At 46.8% G+C, this 20,248-nt stretch overlaps 3 protein-coding genes across 5 annotated transcripts in view; 2 read left to right on the plus strand and 1 right to left on the minus strand.

The window, feature by feature from the left end:
- The window catches only part of LOC6728338 (octopamine receptor beta-3R), a 38,269-nt gene extending 24,537 nt beyond the window's left edge, over nt 1–13,732 (plus strand). For 2 of the 3 annotated variants that reach the window (XM_039294837.2, XM_039294838.2), the window contains 8 exons: nt 2,590–3,442; nt 4,604–4,804; nt 5,825–6,100; nt 6,187–6,364; nt 6,804–8,673; nt 9,602–10,021; nt 12,030–12,138; nt 12,279–13,732. In XM_039294837.2, coding sequence (XP_039150771.1) covers nt 2,940–3,442; nt 4,604–4,804; nt 5,825–6,100; nt 6,187–6,364; nt 6,804–8,673; nt 9,602–10,021; nt 12,030–12,138; nt 12,279–12,489 — 3,768 coding nt within the window. In that variant the 5' untranslated portion in view covers nt 2,590–2,939 and the 3' untranslated portion in view covers nt 12,490–13,732. The remainder of the gene's footprint in view (nt 1–2,589; nt 3,443–4,603; nt 4,805–5,824; nt 6,101–6,186; nt 6,365–6,803; nt 8,674–9,601; nt 10,022–12,029; nt 12,139–12,278) is intronic. The other variant, XM_016176841.3, reaches the window with a different exon arrangement.
- A 325-nt stretch (nt 13,733–14,057) lies between these two features.
- LOC6728340 (major heat shock 70 kDa protein Ba) lies at nt 14,058–16,256 on the minus strand. Its single transcript, XM_016175189.3, has one exon. It carries the CDS (start codon nt 15,993–15,995, stop codon nt 14,064–14,066), a length of 1,932 nt encoding a protein of 643 aa, XP_016022730.2. The 5' UTR covers nt 15,996–16,256; the 3' UTR covers nt 14,058–14,063.
- A 1,493-nt stretch (nt 16,257–17,749) lies between these two features.
- On the plus strand, nt 17,750–20,121 carry LOC120284969 (major heat shock 70 kDa protein Ba-like). The gene has a single exon (XM_039294840.2). It carries the CDS (start codon nt 18,014–18,016, stop codon nt 19,943–19,945), a length of 1,932 nt encoding a protein of 643 aa, XP_039150774.1. The 5' UTR covers nt 17,750–18,013; the 3' UTR covers nt 19,946–20,121.
- The last annotated feature ends 127 nt before the right edge of the window (nt 20,122–20,248 follow it).

Here is a 20,248-nt window from a genome sequence, read left to right on the forward strand (position 1 = left end):
CAGCTTCGCAGCTGGCTTATTTAAATGCCATTCGTGAGCCGCATTAGGTTCAATTTGCTGGGCAAACACATCCTGCACACCTGGGCTGGCTGGAAGCTTCTCCTTTGACTGACTGACTGTCAGCAGGCATTTAAAATCAGATTGCGAACACTGCCGATTGTCGACTGCCAAGCGAGAATGGGTCAAGAAGGCTGGCAAATCAAATTTCTCATACGCCCCGGAAGACATAAGCTGAGCACACTTGGTCGAGCTTCAATACCAGTTGGATGCAAATCACGAGAATTTTCAATTATCTAAACTCGGTCCCTGGTCAGACATCAACCATCCATCAATCGAGTGTTTTTCTGTACGCTGCCGGGATGGTCATTCGTGCAGCTGTTGCAGCTACTGGTCGAGTGTTTATTTGTGCCACTAATTTACACAAACATGACCCGGACACGACCCACACACAAACTCGACCTGGTGACCCCCAGCTGGCATTTATTTATTTACTAACTCTACGTACGTGGGACGACCTCTTTTCCAGCTAAGGCCCTGAAGGATTTATCTATTTGCCAACTGCTAAAAACGTATCCTTGACGGACGAAAAACAAAAAATAGAACGAACATTGCCATAAAGTTGCGAAAAATGTAATTTGACAAACCCGTATCTGAGGGATTACCTTGCACTGTAGTTCTTCCCTTTCAATCTATCAACAGATTATATGTGCGAACTAATTGGACGACCAACGCAAAGTTATATTTTTGTATGTGTTGTTACCTTTTATCCGACAGATATGTCGGTATGGAAAGTGACCTTGTTCAACGCGATTTCATAAAATATCTGATACAATGTGCTATTTAATTAATTGAATGTAAAAGCACGAAATTAGAGCGCAATTCATTTTGGCAAATGTAAAATGTTTCGAATTCGTTATATTCAGGCCTGGGGCAGTTTGCCATTATAGAATTCACTGCCTGAAGGATGAAACCCAAATTACATAGGGTTTCAGCCAAATTAAATAGTTTCTGCCATTGGAAAATAGTTAAGGCTTCCCATAACTTATTATCAGCTGAAAAACAGTAAACTGATTATACAATAATCAATTTTCCCAGCGAAGGTTGAAAAGTCAGGGGACACTCAATAAGTAACTGGCCTCAGTGTTTGCCTTTCGAATTTACCAGTGAATCAATTATTTGCTCTTGCCCGCTTTATCAGTTTGCTAATGCTCCGGAGGAGTTAAGTCCTCAAATGGCGCGGCAGATAATGCCCCTCGACGCCCACCGTGTGTCCTTCGTCGATGGGCCAGGATGGCGAAGGGATTTAATTGAATTAGTCGTGTCCTGTGCGCGCGCGGCGCTTTGAAGTTTGCACTTTGCACCCCGCCCACTCGAGGATACGGAGGAGTCCTCTGGCCAGGAGCCGGCGCACTTTCCGTACGCCCAGCACCCAGGACCAGCACGAACCGGTTCCTGTTGACGTTTGCGCTTAGCCGGAGCCCCAACTGCCGGAAGGGGAGCGGCTTTGTAAACTTTCCGCGATGCCAATAATTAAGCCAAATAGAGTGTGAGTAGGCCAAAGGACTTCAGACGGTCGAGAGGGACCAATAAAAAATGGCTTGTGAAATGTATAAGCCAAGGATGATAGAGCGCACTGATGTGGTTTAAATCCAAGCATTAAAACATTAAGTTGCCAATCGAGCAGGAGGTTGTGACTGGGATGGTCTGGGTAAACAAGTCGAATCGACAGCTCAAGGACAACGCAATGCAATCAATTCGGCAAGGTTATCTGTATAAGTACATAAATCCTTAAAAATATTAGATTCAAAACTCTGAAGGATGGAATGAGGGCAGGGCATCTGCAGTGGAATGAAAACGTGTAGCCAGCGATTTGTCTGAGTGCCAAGGACGGATTCAGCTTCAATTCAATGTTGCGGGGGGGGCGAACCTAAAGTGTAAGCACGCTTTCAGCTTTTCCCTGATGATGTGTTAGCTTTTTTACGGCCAAATTGAGTCGCTTAAAGCTTAAAATAATAAAAAAAAACTTTCAGATTACCACAGATTATGAAGAGTCTTTTGTTTTACTTACAACCACCAGGACAAAAAGGATTTTCAGTTTTCACTGCGCCAAGGCGTGAGGCACTACTGGAACAACTTTCCCACTGGCTGCGTGCAGATAATCTCGCTTTAATCTCACTTTTAAAGCAACAACTTGTCCATATTCCACATTCCACTCTGCACAAGTGTCAGCACTTGACAGCACCGCTGTCTCGCTGGGGATATAGAAATGCAGATGCATGCCGAGTGCACACACTGCGTATACGCAATATATTTCTGTTATTTTAATGTAGTGTAGCAAAGTTGAAGTGGCGAACTTTTATCGGACGGACATTTGACGGGGCACTGGAGAAACAGGGGAATCCCATTTTTATGTTACTCCGACACATAAATAGGCAATAGGGTTTATGCCCCCTGTTGAATATTGTGTATGTACATAAAAACACCCCGGGCGGCGCAACCGTTTGAATTCACATTTCGCCAATTTCCATGCAGTTTCACAGCCTCACACTCACCGATTATTTCATAAATTATTTATTTATTCATTTGCAGTTCCCGTGTCGCCGACTGTTGCGCGCTTGAGTGCCAAATCGAAGCGCGAATCTCGACTTTTTGCCAATTGCCAGCAACTCGAACGGTAAAAGCGTCCTATGGAGGATTGGGAAATGGAGCAGAGACCCACAGTCGGAGCTGTGAGCAAATACTGGAATCGCAGAGGAGCAACATTGGCAACCAGGATGGCGGCAAACTTCGGCAGCCTTGTTTGCATTGCAGATTGCAATTACTCGAGTTTTAAATTACGCACAGCAGCCGGGACAAAGATAAACGACAAGTACAGCGAAAAAGAATTGGCGGAGCAACTTGAATGAGCTGCGACTCCATCGGGCTGCGAAATCGACGAGATGTCAGGGGTTAACGTGGCTGACCTTCTGGCCACGACAATGACATTACCCATAACAGCCGCAACAGGAGCAGCAACATCACAAGCAGCAGCAACATCAGTCACCAGCCACCTGCAACCTGCAACATTAACAAGCCACATTTCCACGACAGCAGCAGCCAAAACGACGACGACGACGAGCAGTTTGCCTATAACATCGCAATTTGTGGATGCCTCGTTGACTTCGCTATCATTAACAGCCACATCGTCAGATGGCTCCTACTCCTCGCACTTTTCATCCTACTCTTCCTCGGAGTCCACGTTTGAGTTCCTCTCGACAGTTGGCCCAAACATAACGGCCAATGGCAGTGAGATTGCGGTGGATAGCCAGGCGGAGCTGGAGGAGAGCTGGCTGGATCTATCGCTGCTGCTGCTCAAAGGATTCATCTTCTCGTCAATTATCCTGGCCGCTGTCCTCGGCAATGCATTGGTCATCATTTCAGTGCAGCGCAATCGAAAGCTGCGGTAAGTCTATATCCAATTACTTTTGTTTCCACCACCTGTAACTGAGTTTAATTGAGGGTCATTGCCGCAAGGGTCGCAGGACAATGCAAATGGCAAACAAACAGTGGCACGGCAGGGCGAATCCTTTTTGCCAGCGTAATAAATGTAATTTAAATGAGCGACAAGTGGAATAATAAAGCACAAAACGAAGTTAAATGCGGCACACAAGCCGATCCCAAGCCCATCGCTGCCATGTCAGCGTCGCGATGACAGGACGCCCCAGAGTGCAGTGCAAATAAGTGTAGCATACCATTGAGCGCTCTGCCGCCGCCAGCGCCCCCGGCCACGCCCCCTCTCGCCCACCCACGACATCCGTTTAATGTTGCGCAACGTTTATGCCTTCTGCAGCAAGGGTAGATGTTGATTAAAGTCTTTATTATCCCGCCAAAGGAGCTTAAAGTGCTCAGATTATCGTTTACTACCTTAGGATAGAACGTTCGCAATATAGAATTTCGTTGAGATATTACAAAATAAAGCAGTGCATAAAGGATGGAACGGCTTGACATAAAAGGATCTTTCAAAATTGACAGCCTTTCTAAATGCACAGATTAATAACTAGCATAATCTTGATTTAATTGAGCTTTATTCCCTAACATCCTATTAAGTCAATATATAACAATATAAGTTAATAACATGTTTTAAACATTGTTGTACAACTACACTTTGCAACGTAATAGATGTCGCACAATGTAATAAATGACTTGGGAGCACAAAGGTGCTTTCATCTTCGCATAAACAGCTCCTTAAACCACATTCGCCCCGAAGACAAGATGATAACTTCACATGCCAGTAGCTTGCAGCTGAAGGTGGCAGCTGCCTGGTGAGTCGAGTGACTTATGACAGCCAAGGAAATTGCTGCATACCGGTGACCTATTGCCTCCAAACTCCGGAACACCGGAACAAGAAATGGAAATGGAAAGCAGTGGTGCACTGCTTGGCCAACGGAAGGAAGGCCAAAGAGCTTAGTACAGCGGCATGTGCACATATGATGCATGCCATATGCCATTACGTTTGGCGTGGTTTTGCGCTGTGACAGGTGGTTAGATAGTGGGGGAAGCTGGTCAAATCCCGCCCAGAACCACGCCATATTCACAAATTCCTGGGCTTTTGTTTCGTTCGCAGGGTGATAACCAATTACTTTGTTGTGTCGCTGGCGATGGCCGACATGCTGGTGGCCCTCTGTGCGATGACATTCAACGCCTCCGTGGAACTGTCCGGCGGAAAGTGGATGTTCGGACCGTTCATGTGCAACGTGTACAACAGCCTGGATGTTTACTTTTCGACGGCCAGCATATTGCACCTGTGCTGCATATCGGTGGACAGGTGAGTGTCCATATATATGAAACGGTTTAAAGTCAATTGTGCTGGTCTGAGCCATTGAAGAAAGCCGTTTAGTTTGGCCAAATACCATTAATCTTGCCCAGATGCCTGGCAACCAAATCACTTTCAATACCAAAGCCCGGCGAATTGCCAAGAAGAAACAATTAATTACTATGAAAGGCGCGCACATCAAAAGCAAACATTAGGCCCGCCCGTATGATGAATGCGGCCCAAATGATTTGCAGCTGGCCGAAACGTGGGCGTTCCCCATATTCCACCCATATTCCACCCAACTCCCACAAGCTTCTCCATCCTGTCAAGCCGTTAATTGGCGCCATTCCCCACTTGGAAGGCACCAACAGCTGCGATTTTCGGGCTGACCAGCAACAATGGAGGGATGGTCGATGGACACTGGAGTCATGGGCCTTTTGTCTGTTTTAATTAATTTGTGTTTCGCTCACCTTTCCATGGGCCACAAAACATGCCAAGAAACAAAGGGAAATTCAACCAGAATCTATCGAAATTAGGGAATTAATGATGGTCACTGACGGAAATTTGGCTAAACTAATAAGTCTGTAATGTTCCAAACATAATTATAACAATATATTGTCTACTTTTTAAATAACACACTCTTTATAAGTACCATTAAGTTTCGATAAAATAATGTTGTGCAATATAGGTGGATTATTAATTATTTCATTTCAATTGCTTTTATTAATATATTGATAATTAAAAAGAATACACCACCTTATTTTCACGGATTCCGATAATGAATTCGGTTAAGAGCATTTATCCTTCATTTAAATGCAACATCTTTAAAAGGTTAATAAATCGATTTCTGTGCATGGCAACCTGAGTACCGAAACACAATTATTCAGCCAACCAAAGAGCGATAATCAATTAGTGGGCCAAAAGGAAGGGGAGCAGGAGGAGATGGCTGAAAGCCACCTGGCACCTTTGTGCGGAGGACCTGTCCGCAATTCATTTCCATTAATAAAGATGACCCCCTCCTCTGTTTAACAGATACTACGCCATTGTGCGTCCACTGGAGTATCCATTGAATATGACACACAAAACGGTCTGCTTCATGCTCGCCAATGTGTGGATCCTGCCCGCCCTCATATCCTTCACGCCCATCTTCCTGGGCTGGTACACGACGGAGGAGCACCTGCGGGAGATTTCTCTGCATCCGGACCAGTGCTCGTTTGTGGTCAACAAGGCCTACGCCCTCATCTCCAGTTCGGTGAGCTTCTGGATACCCGGCATTGTGATGCTGGTGATGTACTGGCGCATCTTTAAGTGAGTTCTTACCCGGATGGTCGACGGTCGCTGGTCGAAGTGGATGAGTTTGCTTAATTGCTGATCTGTGCTCTGTGGTTTTCCAGGGAGGCGATTCGTCAGCGCAAGGCCCTTAGCCGCACCAGCTCCAATATCCTCCTAAACAGCGTTCACATGGGCCACACCCAGCAGCCCACCAGCCTGAGCTATCTGCATCCCAGCGACTGCGATCTGAATGCCACATCCGCCCGCGAGGAGACACACAGTGCGCTCAGTAACTTGGAGGTGAGTTTAGAGGATTATTAAATGTTACTATGTTAGCTTTGAAACAGACCTAAAAGATACATAAAAATGTTTCATTTTGATTAAACCAATATATGCTTAAGTACTTGCATTTGCGTGTAATTCTGAAGATCACTCAGTAGTTGTATAAAACATTATTTATTTTTTATTGAGTAAAATTTCTAAAGATGCAGATAAACCCTGATAGTTGACTAAATAAATATACAAAGACTTTAAAGCAATGCAGTTCATGTATACAAACGGGCAACATTGACATCCCGCACTAAAGCTTTTTGCCCATCCTCAATGAACGGATGTGGAGCGATTAGATTAGATGCTAGAGGGAAGCACTCCGCTCGAGAGTTTTTCCTTTTCCCTTGTGGCTGTGCGTAATTGATGCGCCACCATGACTTCCCTTTGAGTGATTGTCCTTTGCCCACAGGACATGCTGCAGCCGGCCACCGACGAGGACGACGACAGGGACGAGTGCGATGAACTGAGAGTGCCATCGCCGCCGCCACGCCGCCTCAGCCGCAGCAGCATCGATCTGAGGGACTTGGAGCAGGAGCGGTACGAGAAGGTCACCCACACGGACAGTGCTCCCTCGATGATGGCACTGCAGCAGCAGCAGCCCTCCCACAATCAGTTGCAGCCACCGGCGCCAGTGTTCAATCCGCAGATATGGACGGAGGGCAAGGTGATCCCTTCGAAGGAGCTCGAAAAGGAGCATTCTCATCCCAATGGCCCGCAACAGCAACTCAGCCTGACCAGCGGCAGTGGGAACAGCGAACCGGAACCGGAGTCCACCGCGTACCGGGTCTTTGGTGGCCTCAACAGCGACGAGAGCGAGGGCAACGACATGTACGACACCCACCTGCCGCTGGCCGAGGACAACAAGGAGCTGAAGCGCCTGATCGAGGACAACTATCTGTACTTCAAGCGCCAGACGGGCGGCACAATTATCAGTGGGCCGGGCGGGGGGAAGTACGCCGCCCTCAGCGAGACGGACTTCATCCGGCTGAAGGCGGGTGCAGCGGCCTGTGGGCGTAAGGCATTCGCCTCCAGCGATTCGGAGTTCCTGCGCACCATTAGCGAATCGCGGGCGTTGCCGGAGCAGCCAGTGCCCGGGAAGGAGAAGGGCTTCAACATTCTATCCCTGCTGTCGAAGACGAAGCGCTCGAGCACCGAGTGCTTTACGCTGGAGAAGAAGCGACATCAGGCCAACTCCGAGGGATCCAGCTTCTTCCGGCGCTCCCGGAACCGGAAATTGTCGCACAGCTACAACGGATGCGGCGGCGGCAAGGAACGCAAACTTGAGCGACGCCAGCGGCAGCACAGCGATACGGACTCCACGCCCAACAAGCCGGACATCCTGCTGGACATCAATGTGCTCAGCGAGCAGAGTGGCGCCAGTGTGATCCAGCAGTTCAGCGACGGGGTGCAGCTGATTGACTTCAGTGAGTTAAAAGCACCGCCCGAGAGGATTCGCAGCGACGACGAGCTGGCCCAGCTGGCCGATTGCTTTGGGGAGTCGCCCCAGCAGCCGGCCACGCCGCCACCATCGTTGTCGCCGCCGGAATTGCCAGAACCGAGTGGCCTGCTCATTGCCAGCAGCTCGGAGCTGGCCGAGATCTTTCGCTCGCTGAGCTTTCCGCTGGGCCGACCGGCTGGTGCTCCACAACGGCTGAGCACGCTCAGTGACCAGGTGTGCGCCAACTATCTGATGTCCCCACCGAACACACCGGCTCCGCCGGCCATTTCCGTGCCCAACGGAGGTGCCATGGACTCTTCCGCCGCTTCCAACGCGCAGTCGGCGTCCATCAATGTGTACTTCCTATCGCCGCCGCCGCATGCCGCCGCACCTGGTTATACGCCCAGTGACACATCCACTGTGTCCTTGGATGTGGTGACCAGCCTGCCGATGCCCGTTCCAGTGCCGCAGCCAAATCCCCAAATGCCCTCACAGTCCAACATATCGCCCAAGCCGGAGATCATACTCGATTCCACGCTGTCGCCGGTTGAGGGATGCGGCGATGAGCACCGGGATGTCACGTCGCCACTGTTCAAGCGCAAAGATAGCGCCGCCGATGCGGACGTGAGCGTTTCCGGCAATGGAGGGGCTGGTGGCATTGGAGGAGTGGGTGGCCGCCAAGGGCGCTGCAGCATCCTGGCCGGCTACGATGGCATCCAAACTGTGCGGAAGAGACAGGCGTCCGTGGTGACCTACGACGTGAATGTCATCAACTTCTCGCAGGAGAACAGCGACAGTCGCAGCTACATCCCGATGGGCCGCGTTTCCACCAGTTCCGCAAGTGAGTAGTCCAACCATCCATTCGGTCATTGTGTAGACTGTATAGCTCGTGCTTGATTTAAGTAGCTCTTTTAAGACAATTTATATCTGCCCCACAGAAATTCGCTCTGTTTTTGTCAGTTTTCCACGAAAAGTTCAAGTGTTTAAATGTTTGGCTTAAACTTTTCCCCACATTCTTTTACCACTGAGTTTTTGAGAAGTAATTGGCTTGAATTCGGGATTAATATAAGGGATCTGTTCAAAACAAAAATAAATTTAAAAATTTATTAGAATTTTAAACTTAAATCTTTATTTTACCATAATTAAATATAGTTTACACTGAAGAAATCTGAGAATTGTGTTTTAAGTTCCTTTCAAAAACAGTGCGAATTTCTAAAAAAGCATACAGTATTTGAAAATGTACAGAGCCTATATAACCCCTCATTGGAAAATTTAAACTCAAATGCTTCGAATGAAAACTTAGTTAACTAGCTTAGTATATCTATAATGTATAGACTAGTGCCAGCATTTAGTTAGTTGCACCTGCAAACGAAGACAGAAAGGGACGACCTACTTCCAGAGACAGGGAGCCAACGATAATGAATCTGAATCCTTTCCCTTTTCGATCCCGATCCTTTGCGTTTGCCGGTGCATGGCTGCATGTGATCTCAGGAGTTGAAGTCCTTTCGTGTCCTGTGAAATACCCTGTGTACATTGTCTACTACTTGTCTCTATCTCTTTATATCTATCTCTCTTCCACGCCATTTCGTTGTGTGTTGTATGTGTATATATGTAAATCGAAATCACCAAATTATGTCCAACCAACCAACCAACCAAACAAACAAACTACTTCTACTCCAAAACCAAATCCAACCAATAAAACCCCAAAAATGCCGTGGCCAAATTGACAATCGAAATCGTACGAAAATGCAACAATCAACTGCAAGCAGAGCACGAATTTTCCAATAAATCCTCGCTGATCCGACGCGGCGGCATCTGCATCTTTGTGGATGAGGAGGAGGCGGAGATCATTGAGCAGCGGCCCCGCGGCATCACCTTCGCCGCGGTGCCCAGTCCGCTGCCCAAGTGTCCGCTCTGCGGCGCCGACATCAGCAGCACCACCGGCACCACCGCAAACGCAAACGCAACCGCAAATGCCAACGCCGGCAGCACAATCGACACCACAGTAACCACTAGTAGTAAGCGTAGTATTCACGAGCCAACTCCAGATCTTGGCCAGGGGCCCGCGTCCTCGTCCAGTTCCACTCGATTCTGGCACAAGCGAACGGCGGCGGTCACAGCATGTTGGCAGCAGAGCAAGAACCGGAAGCGCCGCTTCAAAACCGGATGCAGTCACTGTGGTGCAACCGGTGAGTCTTGTCGTATCCCCTCCTCTCCTCCCCCAGTCTCTACGTTTCGCTCTTTCTCTCTCTCTCTCTCTCGCTCTTCTTTCTATCTCTGTCTTTCTGCTTGTCTCAGCTTCAGCACCTATTTCATTGCTACCCATTATCCATCTGAATCATTCGATTTCCCACAGTCCACAACTTGTGCATTATAATATAATACATTTCACACTTCTAAGCCTCAGAATTCACGAATTTCACAACACCAATAGTTATAGTTTCTATATATCAATACATATATTATCATCAGAAAATCTTATTCCAATCAAGTTCCTTTCACTTCGTATTTATTGCCAATGCATTAAGCCAAATATATCAAAAATCTATTTATTTCGTATGAAATATCCTGTCAGTCAAATAATAAACAATATTACAGTTTCTAAAGTAATGTTCTTATAAGCAATACATGTTTCAACTTATATTTAAAGTTTAAAGATTTTGAATACACTTGAAACTAGTTAACGTTACTACCGAAAATAATACTATATATCCCTGGATTTAAACTTTCTGCAATCCCAATCATTTCAACGGTGGTTAACCTAAGTATCATGCAATCAACCATGAAATGAAACCGAAAAGAACTACCCCAAATTTCAGTAGCCTCCAGCTTCAGTGGCAAATCCCCACAAAAATGCCAGTTTTTTGGCACCTCCTTATCCGGATGCCAAGCTAACCAGCTTAGGCAACTGAATCCGGAGTGTTACCCAATCGAAACCTCATGCTATCTCCACCTCCACCTACTCCACCTCCGCCTCCGAATCCGTATCCGAATCCTTCACCTTTCGCTGCTCTCATGCTGTACATAATTGCTTCCGTTTGCACGTGCGTTTGCTTTGCTTTATTGCGCCTCCCTTCACACAGCCTTTGCATTATGATTTCACCTGGCTGTGGCCATCACCGAGTGGCGTCCATCAAGGGATCCAGGTGGCCAACTGGATGGGGGAACATGGGCCATGGGCAATGGGCAATGGGTGAACAAGGGCGATGGTCCGTTGCTTCCTGTTGCTCACTGTTGTCTGTCTGATTTGTTTTTCCTCCTGGCCGCCAGTGATGTTTATGTTTATGTTTGGGGCGGGCGCACTGGACTGGATGGATGCGGGGGATTGTATGTCTTTGTGATAACAAGTGTCCTGTGTAAATATTTTCAATTGTTTGCCTCGTTTTTATTGCTTTTCCCGCACACCCACACGCCCGAGCACCAAGATACTACACACATGTTGGCCTTTCCAGCACTTTAATGACAGTCACTTGCAAGGTGGGCGCAGGGGGCGTGGCGGTGTGGGGTTTGAAATGCCATCGATAGCCAACAACATATAACAGCAAAAGTATTACTAATGTCAAAGTTAAACAAGGATACCACATACATGGCGTATACGCAACATGCCGGCATACTCTTTCTCTCACAATAAAACGAACATAAACCGCATTTCTTGGCAATTTACACACAGAGAAAGTATATAAAATTATTTTTAAAAAGTAGTTCCGAATTGGATTCGTTTTTAAGTAAGAAAATCCAAATAAGAAATATAGCGTTTATATTACCTAAAATTAATATATAAATTGCTTAGTTAGCTCTTTGAAAAATGTTTCTGTGATATTTTCTTTGTTTAAATTGAGAAGTTCAATTAATTGACTTAGCTAACAAAAAACGGGCTTCCTAACTAAAATTTCAACATATATGTACCTTTTCTTACCAAATATATTTTATACAATTTCATCCTAGAAGCAATAAACCATAAAACACACACATGCAACAGGTATACAAATGCCACATTAAAACACTACTTAAAAAGAAAATCATTTTTCGAGTGCTTTCGCAGACAAACAGACAGAAATGAACCAGAAAACTGTCGATTGCAATGACCCAACAATGAAAAAAACAGACTGGCGGATCGAAACGAATCGATTCGAATTGAACTTAATCAGCCAATTGCCAGCTTTCATATCGATTCTAAACTCTCTATCTGCCCCACAGGCGGCTCCGTGCGACCGGCCAAAGGATGGAAGGCCGAACACAAGGCCGCCCGCACCCTGGGTATCATCATGGGCGTCTTTCTGCTCTGCTGGCTGCCCTTCTTTCTGTGGTGAGTGGCGGTAGATAGGCCGTACGGATGCGGATGCGGTACCGCAATCCGTAATCCATTGTCGGTTATCCGCTGGCCTTCTTCTTATTCTTCTTCTTCTGGGTGACTCATACTCATGCGATTCTCATTCCTCCTTCCAGGTATGTCATCACATCGCTCTGCGGTCCGGCCTGCCCGTGTCCCGATGTGCTCGTGGTGGTGTTATTCTGGATCGGTTACTTCAACTCCACGCTAAATCCGCTTATATACGCCTACTTTAATCGCGATTTCCGCGAGGCATTCCGCAATACGCTGGAGTGTGTGCTGCCCTGTCTGGAGAAACGAAATCCGTACAACGCCTACTACGTCTAGACCGGATAGCGTCTGCATCCCGGCCACATTCCTGCCTCGTCCACTCTCCTGGATGCGGAACAATGCCCCTATAAGTGATATTTAATACTTGAGTGAATCGTTGTATAATGTATATGTACCCAAGGAGGGAAAACAAAGCTGAAGTGAAGCGAAGAGAAGAAACCAGAGCAACGGCCATACCAGTGGCATTCGTGCCAGGATATAGCTAGCATAATCCTTGAAGCTAAGCAATACTCGATGTGTGTTTATGTATACGTGTACAATTTCGTTTAAGCAACGATAGGGAATTTAAATTAAAGTTGTGTTCTAAGCCCGCCAAGCCGCGGCTGCAGGGACAATGCTGCCCCGGAACTATACTATCCATATATAAGTGTTGTTTGTCCAACTAAACAGGAGATATACGTAATAACTATACATATATGGCGGAGCAAAAGCCAATTAGAAATCGAGCGACTCTTTGCGTGTAGGAAAGTTCCAACTTCAAGTGAAATGTTGTCAAATGAATCATCTAAGAATTGTGTACACCACTTCGGCTTGTCGAAGGCGAAGCACTTTTTCCATCGATTTTTGGAGTACTTAAAAATCGGAATATTCATATATGTCATCGTATATTGGGATTGCAAATCCTGATGCTTTTATTTAATATTAAACACACTTTTTAATGTTGTCACAGATAGAACTAGCGTAAATCATGGAAAAAGTGCAATCCCATAATCTTAACTCTAGCTCTAAGTATCATCATATGTAACCTAGAAAACTAGCAAACCAAATCTACATAACAGAGTTATTGAAAATTACAAATTACGCAATCGAAATTATGTATGAACAAAATATGGAATGGAAGAGAATTGTGTAGCTGACGTTATGAATTTTCATGCAGAAAGACAATCTACCAATGAGTAAAAAGAATGAACTGCGAACAACCAAAAAAAAAATTGGCAAGCTGTAGGAAATTTCGCCATTCGCTGCAAAAACGATTCAATTATTTCAATTTAGTTAGTTCGATTCCCATTTCGAATCCCCCCTCTCCTGAGTTGCGACGACTTTTGTGATAGTAAAGGAAATTGATTGTACTTCTAGTTGAATTGGCTTGCATTGAGTAGGAAATGCATCCCGTCTAAACATCTGTACAATGTATTGTGTATCTAAGTATTTAGGGTCATGTATCGCTATGTATTTCAATGTACTTGCTGAACTAAAATATTGCAAATTAAAGTGTGAAACTAACGTGTTTTAAAAACAATTCAATCGACATTTTGTCCTCAGAAAACTTTCAAAGCAAAGTTTCGAAATGAGCATTCGGAAACTTATGAATGCGATTTAACTTTTAATTAAAAAACGTCATGTATTACTTTTAAAAATTATTTTCTTATTTTATTCAATTAATTTACTTATACTGCTTAAGAGTATTGCATTAATTATTATTTTTGCTATTATATGTAGTCAAAGCAATGGGTTGCTAACATATAAGTATAATACTATAGTTGGAGATATGTACATTTTTCTATGGCACTCAACTATTTAGATCACTTTTAAAAATTTAATCCAGGAACTGAATAATTTTCGAATTGGCTTTAGTCGACCTCCTCCACTGTGGGTCCAGAGTAGCCGCCAAATCCTCCGGCCTGTTGGCCGCAGTTGGCTCCCGGTCCACCAGCTGCTCCCGCTCCCGCTCCCTGCTGATGCATCTTGGTCATGATGGGGGAGCAGTGGCGAGTGAGCTCCTCCATCTTGTGGTCGAACTCCTCCTTCTCGGCGGTGGTGTTGCTGTCCAGCCATCTGATAGTGTCGTTGCACTTGTCCAGGACGGAGTTCTTGTCGGCCTCGTCCAATTTGCCAGCGGGTGCCTGCTCCACGGACTGCTTCACATTGAAGACGTAGCTCTCCAGGGCATTTCGAGAGGTTATGCGCTGGCGATGCTTCTCGTCCTCGTCGGCGTACTTCTCAGCCTCGTTCACCATGCGATCAATCTCGGCCTGCGAGAGGCGTCCCTTGTCGTTCTTGATCGTGATGTTCTTGGCCTTGCCCGTGCTCATCTCCTTGGCGCTGACGTTCAAGATTCCATTGGCGTCCAAGTCGAAGGTAACTTCTATCTGGGGCACACCCCTTGGTGCAGGTGGAATGCCGGACAGATCGAAGGTGCCCAATGCATTGTTGTCCTTCGTCATCGCACGTTCGCCCTCATACACCTGGATGGAGACTCCGGGCTGGTTGTCCGAGTACGTGGAGAACGTCTTAGTCTGCTTGCACGGAATGCGGCAGTTGCGCTCGATCAGCTTGGTCATTACACCTCCAGCGGTCTCAATTCCCAATGAAAGTGGCGCCACGTCCACCAGCAGCACGTCCTGGATCTTGCCGCTCTGGTCTCCGCTGAGGATAGCGGCCTGCACAGCAGCTCCGTATGCCACTGCCTCGTCTGGGTTGATGGATAGGTTGAGGTTCTTGCCGTGGAAGAACTCCTGCAGCAGACTTTGCACCTTGGGAATGCGAGTGGATCCGCCGACGAGCACGATGTCGTGGATCTGACCCTTGTCCATCTTGGCATCGGTGAGGGCCTTCTCCACAGGCTGCAGGGTGTTGCGGAAGAGGTCTGCGCACAACTCCTCGAATCTTGCGCGGCTCACTTTGGTGTAGAAGTCCTGACCCTCAAACAATGCGTCGATCTCGATGGTGGCCTCCGTGCTGGAGGAGAGTGTGCGCTTGGCCCGTTCAGCTGCTGTTCTGAGGCGTCGTAGGGCGCGAGGGTTGGAGCGCAGATCCTTCTTGTACTTGCGCTTGAACTCCTCCGCCAGGTGGGTGACTAGTCGGTTGTCAAAGTCCTCGCCGCCCAAGTGTGTGTCTCCGGCTGTGGAGCGCACCTCGAACAGTGATCCCTCGTCGATGGTCAGGATGGAGACATCGAAAGTGCCGCCGCCCAAGTCGAAGATAAGCACATTGCGCTCACCTTTGAGATTCTTGTCCAGTCCGTAGGCCAGTGCTGCCGCCGTGGGCTCATTGATGATGCGGAGCACATTCAGGCCGGCGATGTGACCGGCGTCTTTGGTAGCCTGGCGCTGGGAGTCGTTGAAGTAGGCTGGAACTGTGATGACTGCATCCGTGATGCTCTCGCCCAGATACGCCTCCGCCGTCTCCTTCATCTTAGCCAGCACCATTGAGCTGATCTCCTCGGGGGCAAATCGCTTGGACTCACCCTTATACTCTACGCCGATCTTGGGCTTTCCGCAGTCGCTTACCACCTTGAAAGGCCAGTGCTTCATGTCTTCTGCGATTTTGGGGTCGTCGTATTTACGGCCAATGAGTCGCTTGGCGTCGAACACTGTGTTTCTGGGGTTCATGGCCACCTGGTTCTTGGCCGGATCGCCGATGAGGCGTTCCGAATCTGTGAAAGCCACGTAGGACGGCGTGGTGCGGTTGCCCTGGTCGTTGGCGATAATCTCCACCTTGCCATGTTGGTAGACACCCACGCAGGAGTAGGTGGTGCCCAGATCGATTCCAATAGCAGGCATTGTGTGTGAGTTCTTCTTCCTCGGTAACGACTTGTTCAAAGTATTCAGAGTTCTCTTCTTGTCTTCAATAATTACTTCTTTGTTGATTTCAGTAGTTGCAGTTGATATAGTTGGTTGCTGGTTACTTTAAATTGATTCACTTTAACTTGCACTTCAATGCAGATTGTTTGTTTAGCTTGTTCAGCTGCGCTTGTTTGTTTGCTTAGCTTTCGCTTAGCGATGTGTTCACTTTGCTTGTTTGAATTGAATTGACGCTCTGGGAACGAAGCGGCTCTATTTATACTCCGGGCGCTCTTTTCGCGAACATTCGAGGCGCGCTCTCTCGAAGCAACGAGAACAGTATGCCGTTTACTGTGTGTCAGAGTGAGAGAGCATTAGTGCAGAGAGGGAGAGCCACAAAACGACGAGAGAATAACGGCCAGAGAAATTTCTCGAGTTTTCTTTCTGCCAAACAAATGACCTACCACAACAACCAGTTTGTTTTGGGATTCTAGAAATTTCGCTTTATTTTGGAAATTTCTTTATAAATACGGCTGCTTAAATAACTTATGTTAAAGATAATCGAAGCGCTTTGTTATGCGGATGTACATAGCGAATGCGATTTATTTATTAGTTTGATACGGACAATTGTATGCAGGTGATTGTAAATCACATAGATTTACGTACATATGTATGTTTGTTTTACAAATGGATGCAAAACGTATGCAAAAACAGAGGAGGCTTTTTTGAAAACAATGTAATGCAACTAAACTTTATTACTAATCTTTGCGAAGGGTCATCTTTCTATTGCAAGAAGCGATATGGGCCTACACTCATATGTTAGCGCAGTATTTACATTTAAACCAATTTAAAATTTGAATTGGAGCTGAAAGAGGCGTGGCAATGTTTTAAATTGATGTAAATAAGATCTGTGCTGGTTAGTGCCACAAGGTCTGTATTTTTGGTCTCATCTTTCTAAGATTTGTAAATATGTCAAGAAATAAGTTGAATTTTGGACTTTAAAGGTAAAAATAAAGAGTTCTTTGCTTAATTAAACGCAGTTTTTTTTATGAAATATAATTAAGCAATATTTATTTTACTTATAAATCAAAAAACAAATTAAGAATATTAAATATACAAGAAAATAAACAACAAATTCCAAGTTTAAACACTTTTGGCACTGTATGTATATAGCATTTAGTTTCCAAAGCTGCATACAATGTTATGTATGTATGTACATAATTAATTTCAATGAATCTAGTACACATTTAGATGCTTACATATGTAAATTAAGTCGCAACTAATTTCTTATACAGTTTCCAGACCCGTAAAAGTTATATTATCGTATATTAAAACAAAAGAAAGTCCGTTAATAGTTGAGTTCATTAACTAAAAGGCCAAAATAGTCTTTAATACATATGCCGAGCAGACATTTATTGGTTTTAAAACGGTGGCATACGCACAACAAAGCGCTTCGATTATCTTTAACATTAGTTATTTAAGCAGCCGTATTTATAAAGAAATTTCCAAAATAAAGCGAAATTTCTAGAATCCCAAAACAAACTGGTTGTTGTGGTAGGTCATTTGTTTGGCAGAAAGAAAACTCGAGAAATTTCTCTGGCCGTTATTCTCTCGTCGTTTTGTGGCTCTCCCTCTCTGCACTAATGCTCTCTCACTCTGACACACAGTAAACGGCATACTGTTCTCGTTGCTTCGAGAGAGCGCGCCTCGAATGTTCGCGAAAAGAGCGCCCGGAGTATAAATAGAGCCGCTTCGTTCCCAGAGCGTCAATTCAATTCAAACAAGCAAAGTGAACACATCGCTAAGCGAAAGCTAAGCAAACAAACAAGCGCAGCTGAACAAGCTAAACAAACAATCTGCATTGAAGTGCAAGTTAAAGTGAATCAATTTAAAGTAACCAGCAACCAACTATATCAACTGCAACTACTGAAATCAACAAAGAAGTAATTATTGAAGACAAGAAGAGAACTCTGAATACTTTGAACAAGTCGTTACCGAGGAAGAAGAACTCACACACAATGCCTGCTATTGGAATCGATCTGGGCACCACCTACTCCTGCGTGGGTGTCTACCAACATGGCAAGGTGGAGATTATCGCCAACGACCAGGGCAACCGCACCACGCCGTCCTACGTGGCTTTCACAGATTCGGAACGCCTCATCGGCGATCCGGCCAAGAACCAGGTGGCCATGAACCCCAGAAACACAGTGTTCGACGCCAAGCGACTCATTGGCCGTAAATACGACGACCCCAAAATCGCAGAAGACATGAAGCACTGGCCTTTCAAGGTGGTAAGCGACTGCGGAAAGCCCAAGATCGGCGTAGAGTATAAGGGTGAGTCCAAGCGATTTGCCCCCGAGGAGATCAGCTCAATGGTGCTGGCTAAGATGAAGGAGACGGCGGAGGCGTATCTGGGCGAGAGCATCACGGATGCAGTCATCACAGTTCCAGCCTACTTCAACGACTCCCAGCGCCAGGCTACCAAAGACGCCGGTCACATCGCCGGCCTGAATGTGCTCCGCATCATCAATGAGCCCACGGCGGCAGCACTGGCCTACGGACTGGACAAGAATCTCAAGGGTGAGCGCAATGTGCTTATCTTCGACTTGGGTGGCGGCACCTTCGATGTCTCCATCCTGACCATCGACGAGGGATCACTGTTCGAGGTGCGCTCCACAGCCGGAGACACACACTTGGGCGGCGAGGACTTTGACAACCGACTAGTCACCCACCTGGCGGAGGAGTTCAAGCGCAAGTACAAGAAGGATCTGCGCTCCAACCCTCGCGCCCTACGACGCCTCAGAACAGCAGCTGAACGGGCCAAGCGCACGCTCTCCTCCAGCACGGAGGCCACCATCGAGATCGACGCATTGTTTGAGGGTCAGGACTTCTACACCAAAGTGAGCCGCGCAAGGTTCGAGGAGCTGTGCGCAGACCTCTTCCGCAACACCCTGCAGCCTGTGGAGAAGGCCCTCACCGATGCCAAGATGGACAAGGGTCAGATCCACGACATCGTGCTCGTCGGCGGATCCACTCGCATTCCCAAGGTGCAAAGTCTGCTGCAGGAGTTCTTCCACGGCAAGAACCTCAACCTATCCATCAACCCAGACGAGGCAGTGGCATACGGAGCTGCTGTGCAGGCCGCTATCCTCAGCGGAGACCAGAGCGGCAAGATCCAGGACGTGCTGCTGGTGGACGTGGCGCCACTTTCATTGGGAATTGAGACCGCTGGAGGTGTAATGACCAAGCTGATCGAGCGCAACTGCCGCATTCCGTGCAAGCAGACTAAGACGTTCTCCACGTACTCGGACAACCAGCCCGGAGTCTCCATCCAGGTGTATGAGGGCGAACGTGCGATGACGAAGGACAACAATGCATTGGGCACCTTCGATCTGTCCGGCATTCCACCTGCACCAAGGGGTGTGCCCCAGATAGAAGTTACCTTCGACTTGGACGCCAATGGAATCTTGAACGTCAGCGCCAAGGAGATGAGCACGGGCAAGGCCAAGAACATCACGATCAAGAACGACAAGGGACGCCTCTCGCAGGCCGAGATTGATCGCATGGTGAACGAGGCTGAGAAGTACGCCGACGAGGACGAGAAGCAGCGCCAGCGCATAACCTCTCGAAATGCCCTGGAGAGCTACGTCTTCAATGTGAAGCAGTCCGTGGAGCAGGCACCCGCTGGCAAATTGGACGAGGCCGACAAGAACTCCGTCCTGGACAAGTGCAACGACACTATCCGATGGCTGGACAGCAACACCACCGCCGGGAAGGAGGAGTTCGACCACAAGATGGAGGAGCTCACTCGCCACTGCTCCCCCATCATGACCAAGATGCATCAGCAGGGAGCGGGAGCGGGAGCAGCTGGTGGACCGGGAGCCAACTGCGGCCAACAGGCCGGAGGATTTGGCGGCTACTCTGGACCCACAGTCGAGGAGGTCGACTAAAGCCAAAAAGATGCAGTTCCTGTATTAAGTTTTTAAAAGTGATATTATTTATTTGGTTGTAACCAACCAAAAGAATGTAAATAGTTAATACATAATTTTGATAGATTTAAGTTAGCACCAAATTCATTTTAGCTATATTAGCTACTTGGTTAATAAAAAGATTATATTTATTTAAAGATAATTGCGTTTTTATTGTGAGTTTGCTTAAGAACTCGTTTAGATCTGTTCTCGAGATTGTAGACATTACATAAATTAAATGAAAATTATTTTTTTAAATGCGACGAAAATTTGGCGCCGAAGCGA

This window comes from Drosophila simulans, chromosome 3R, assembly GCF_016746395.2.
Source record: "Drosophila simulans strain w501 chromosome 3R, Prin_Dsim_3.1, whole genome shotgun sequence".
NCBI classification, from domain to species: Eukaryota; Metazoa; Arthropoda; class Insecta; order Diptera; family Drosophilidae; genus Drosophila; species Drosophila simulans.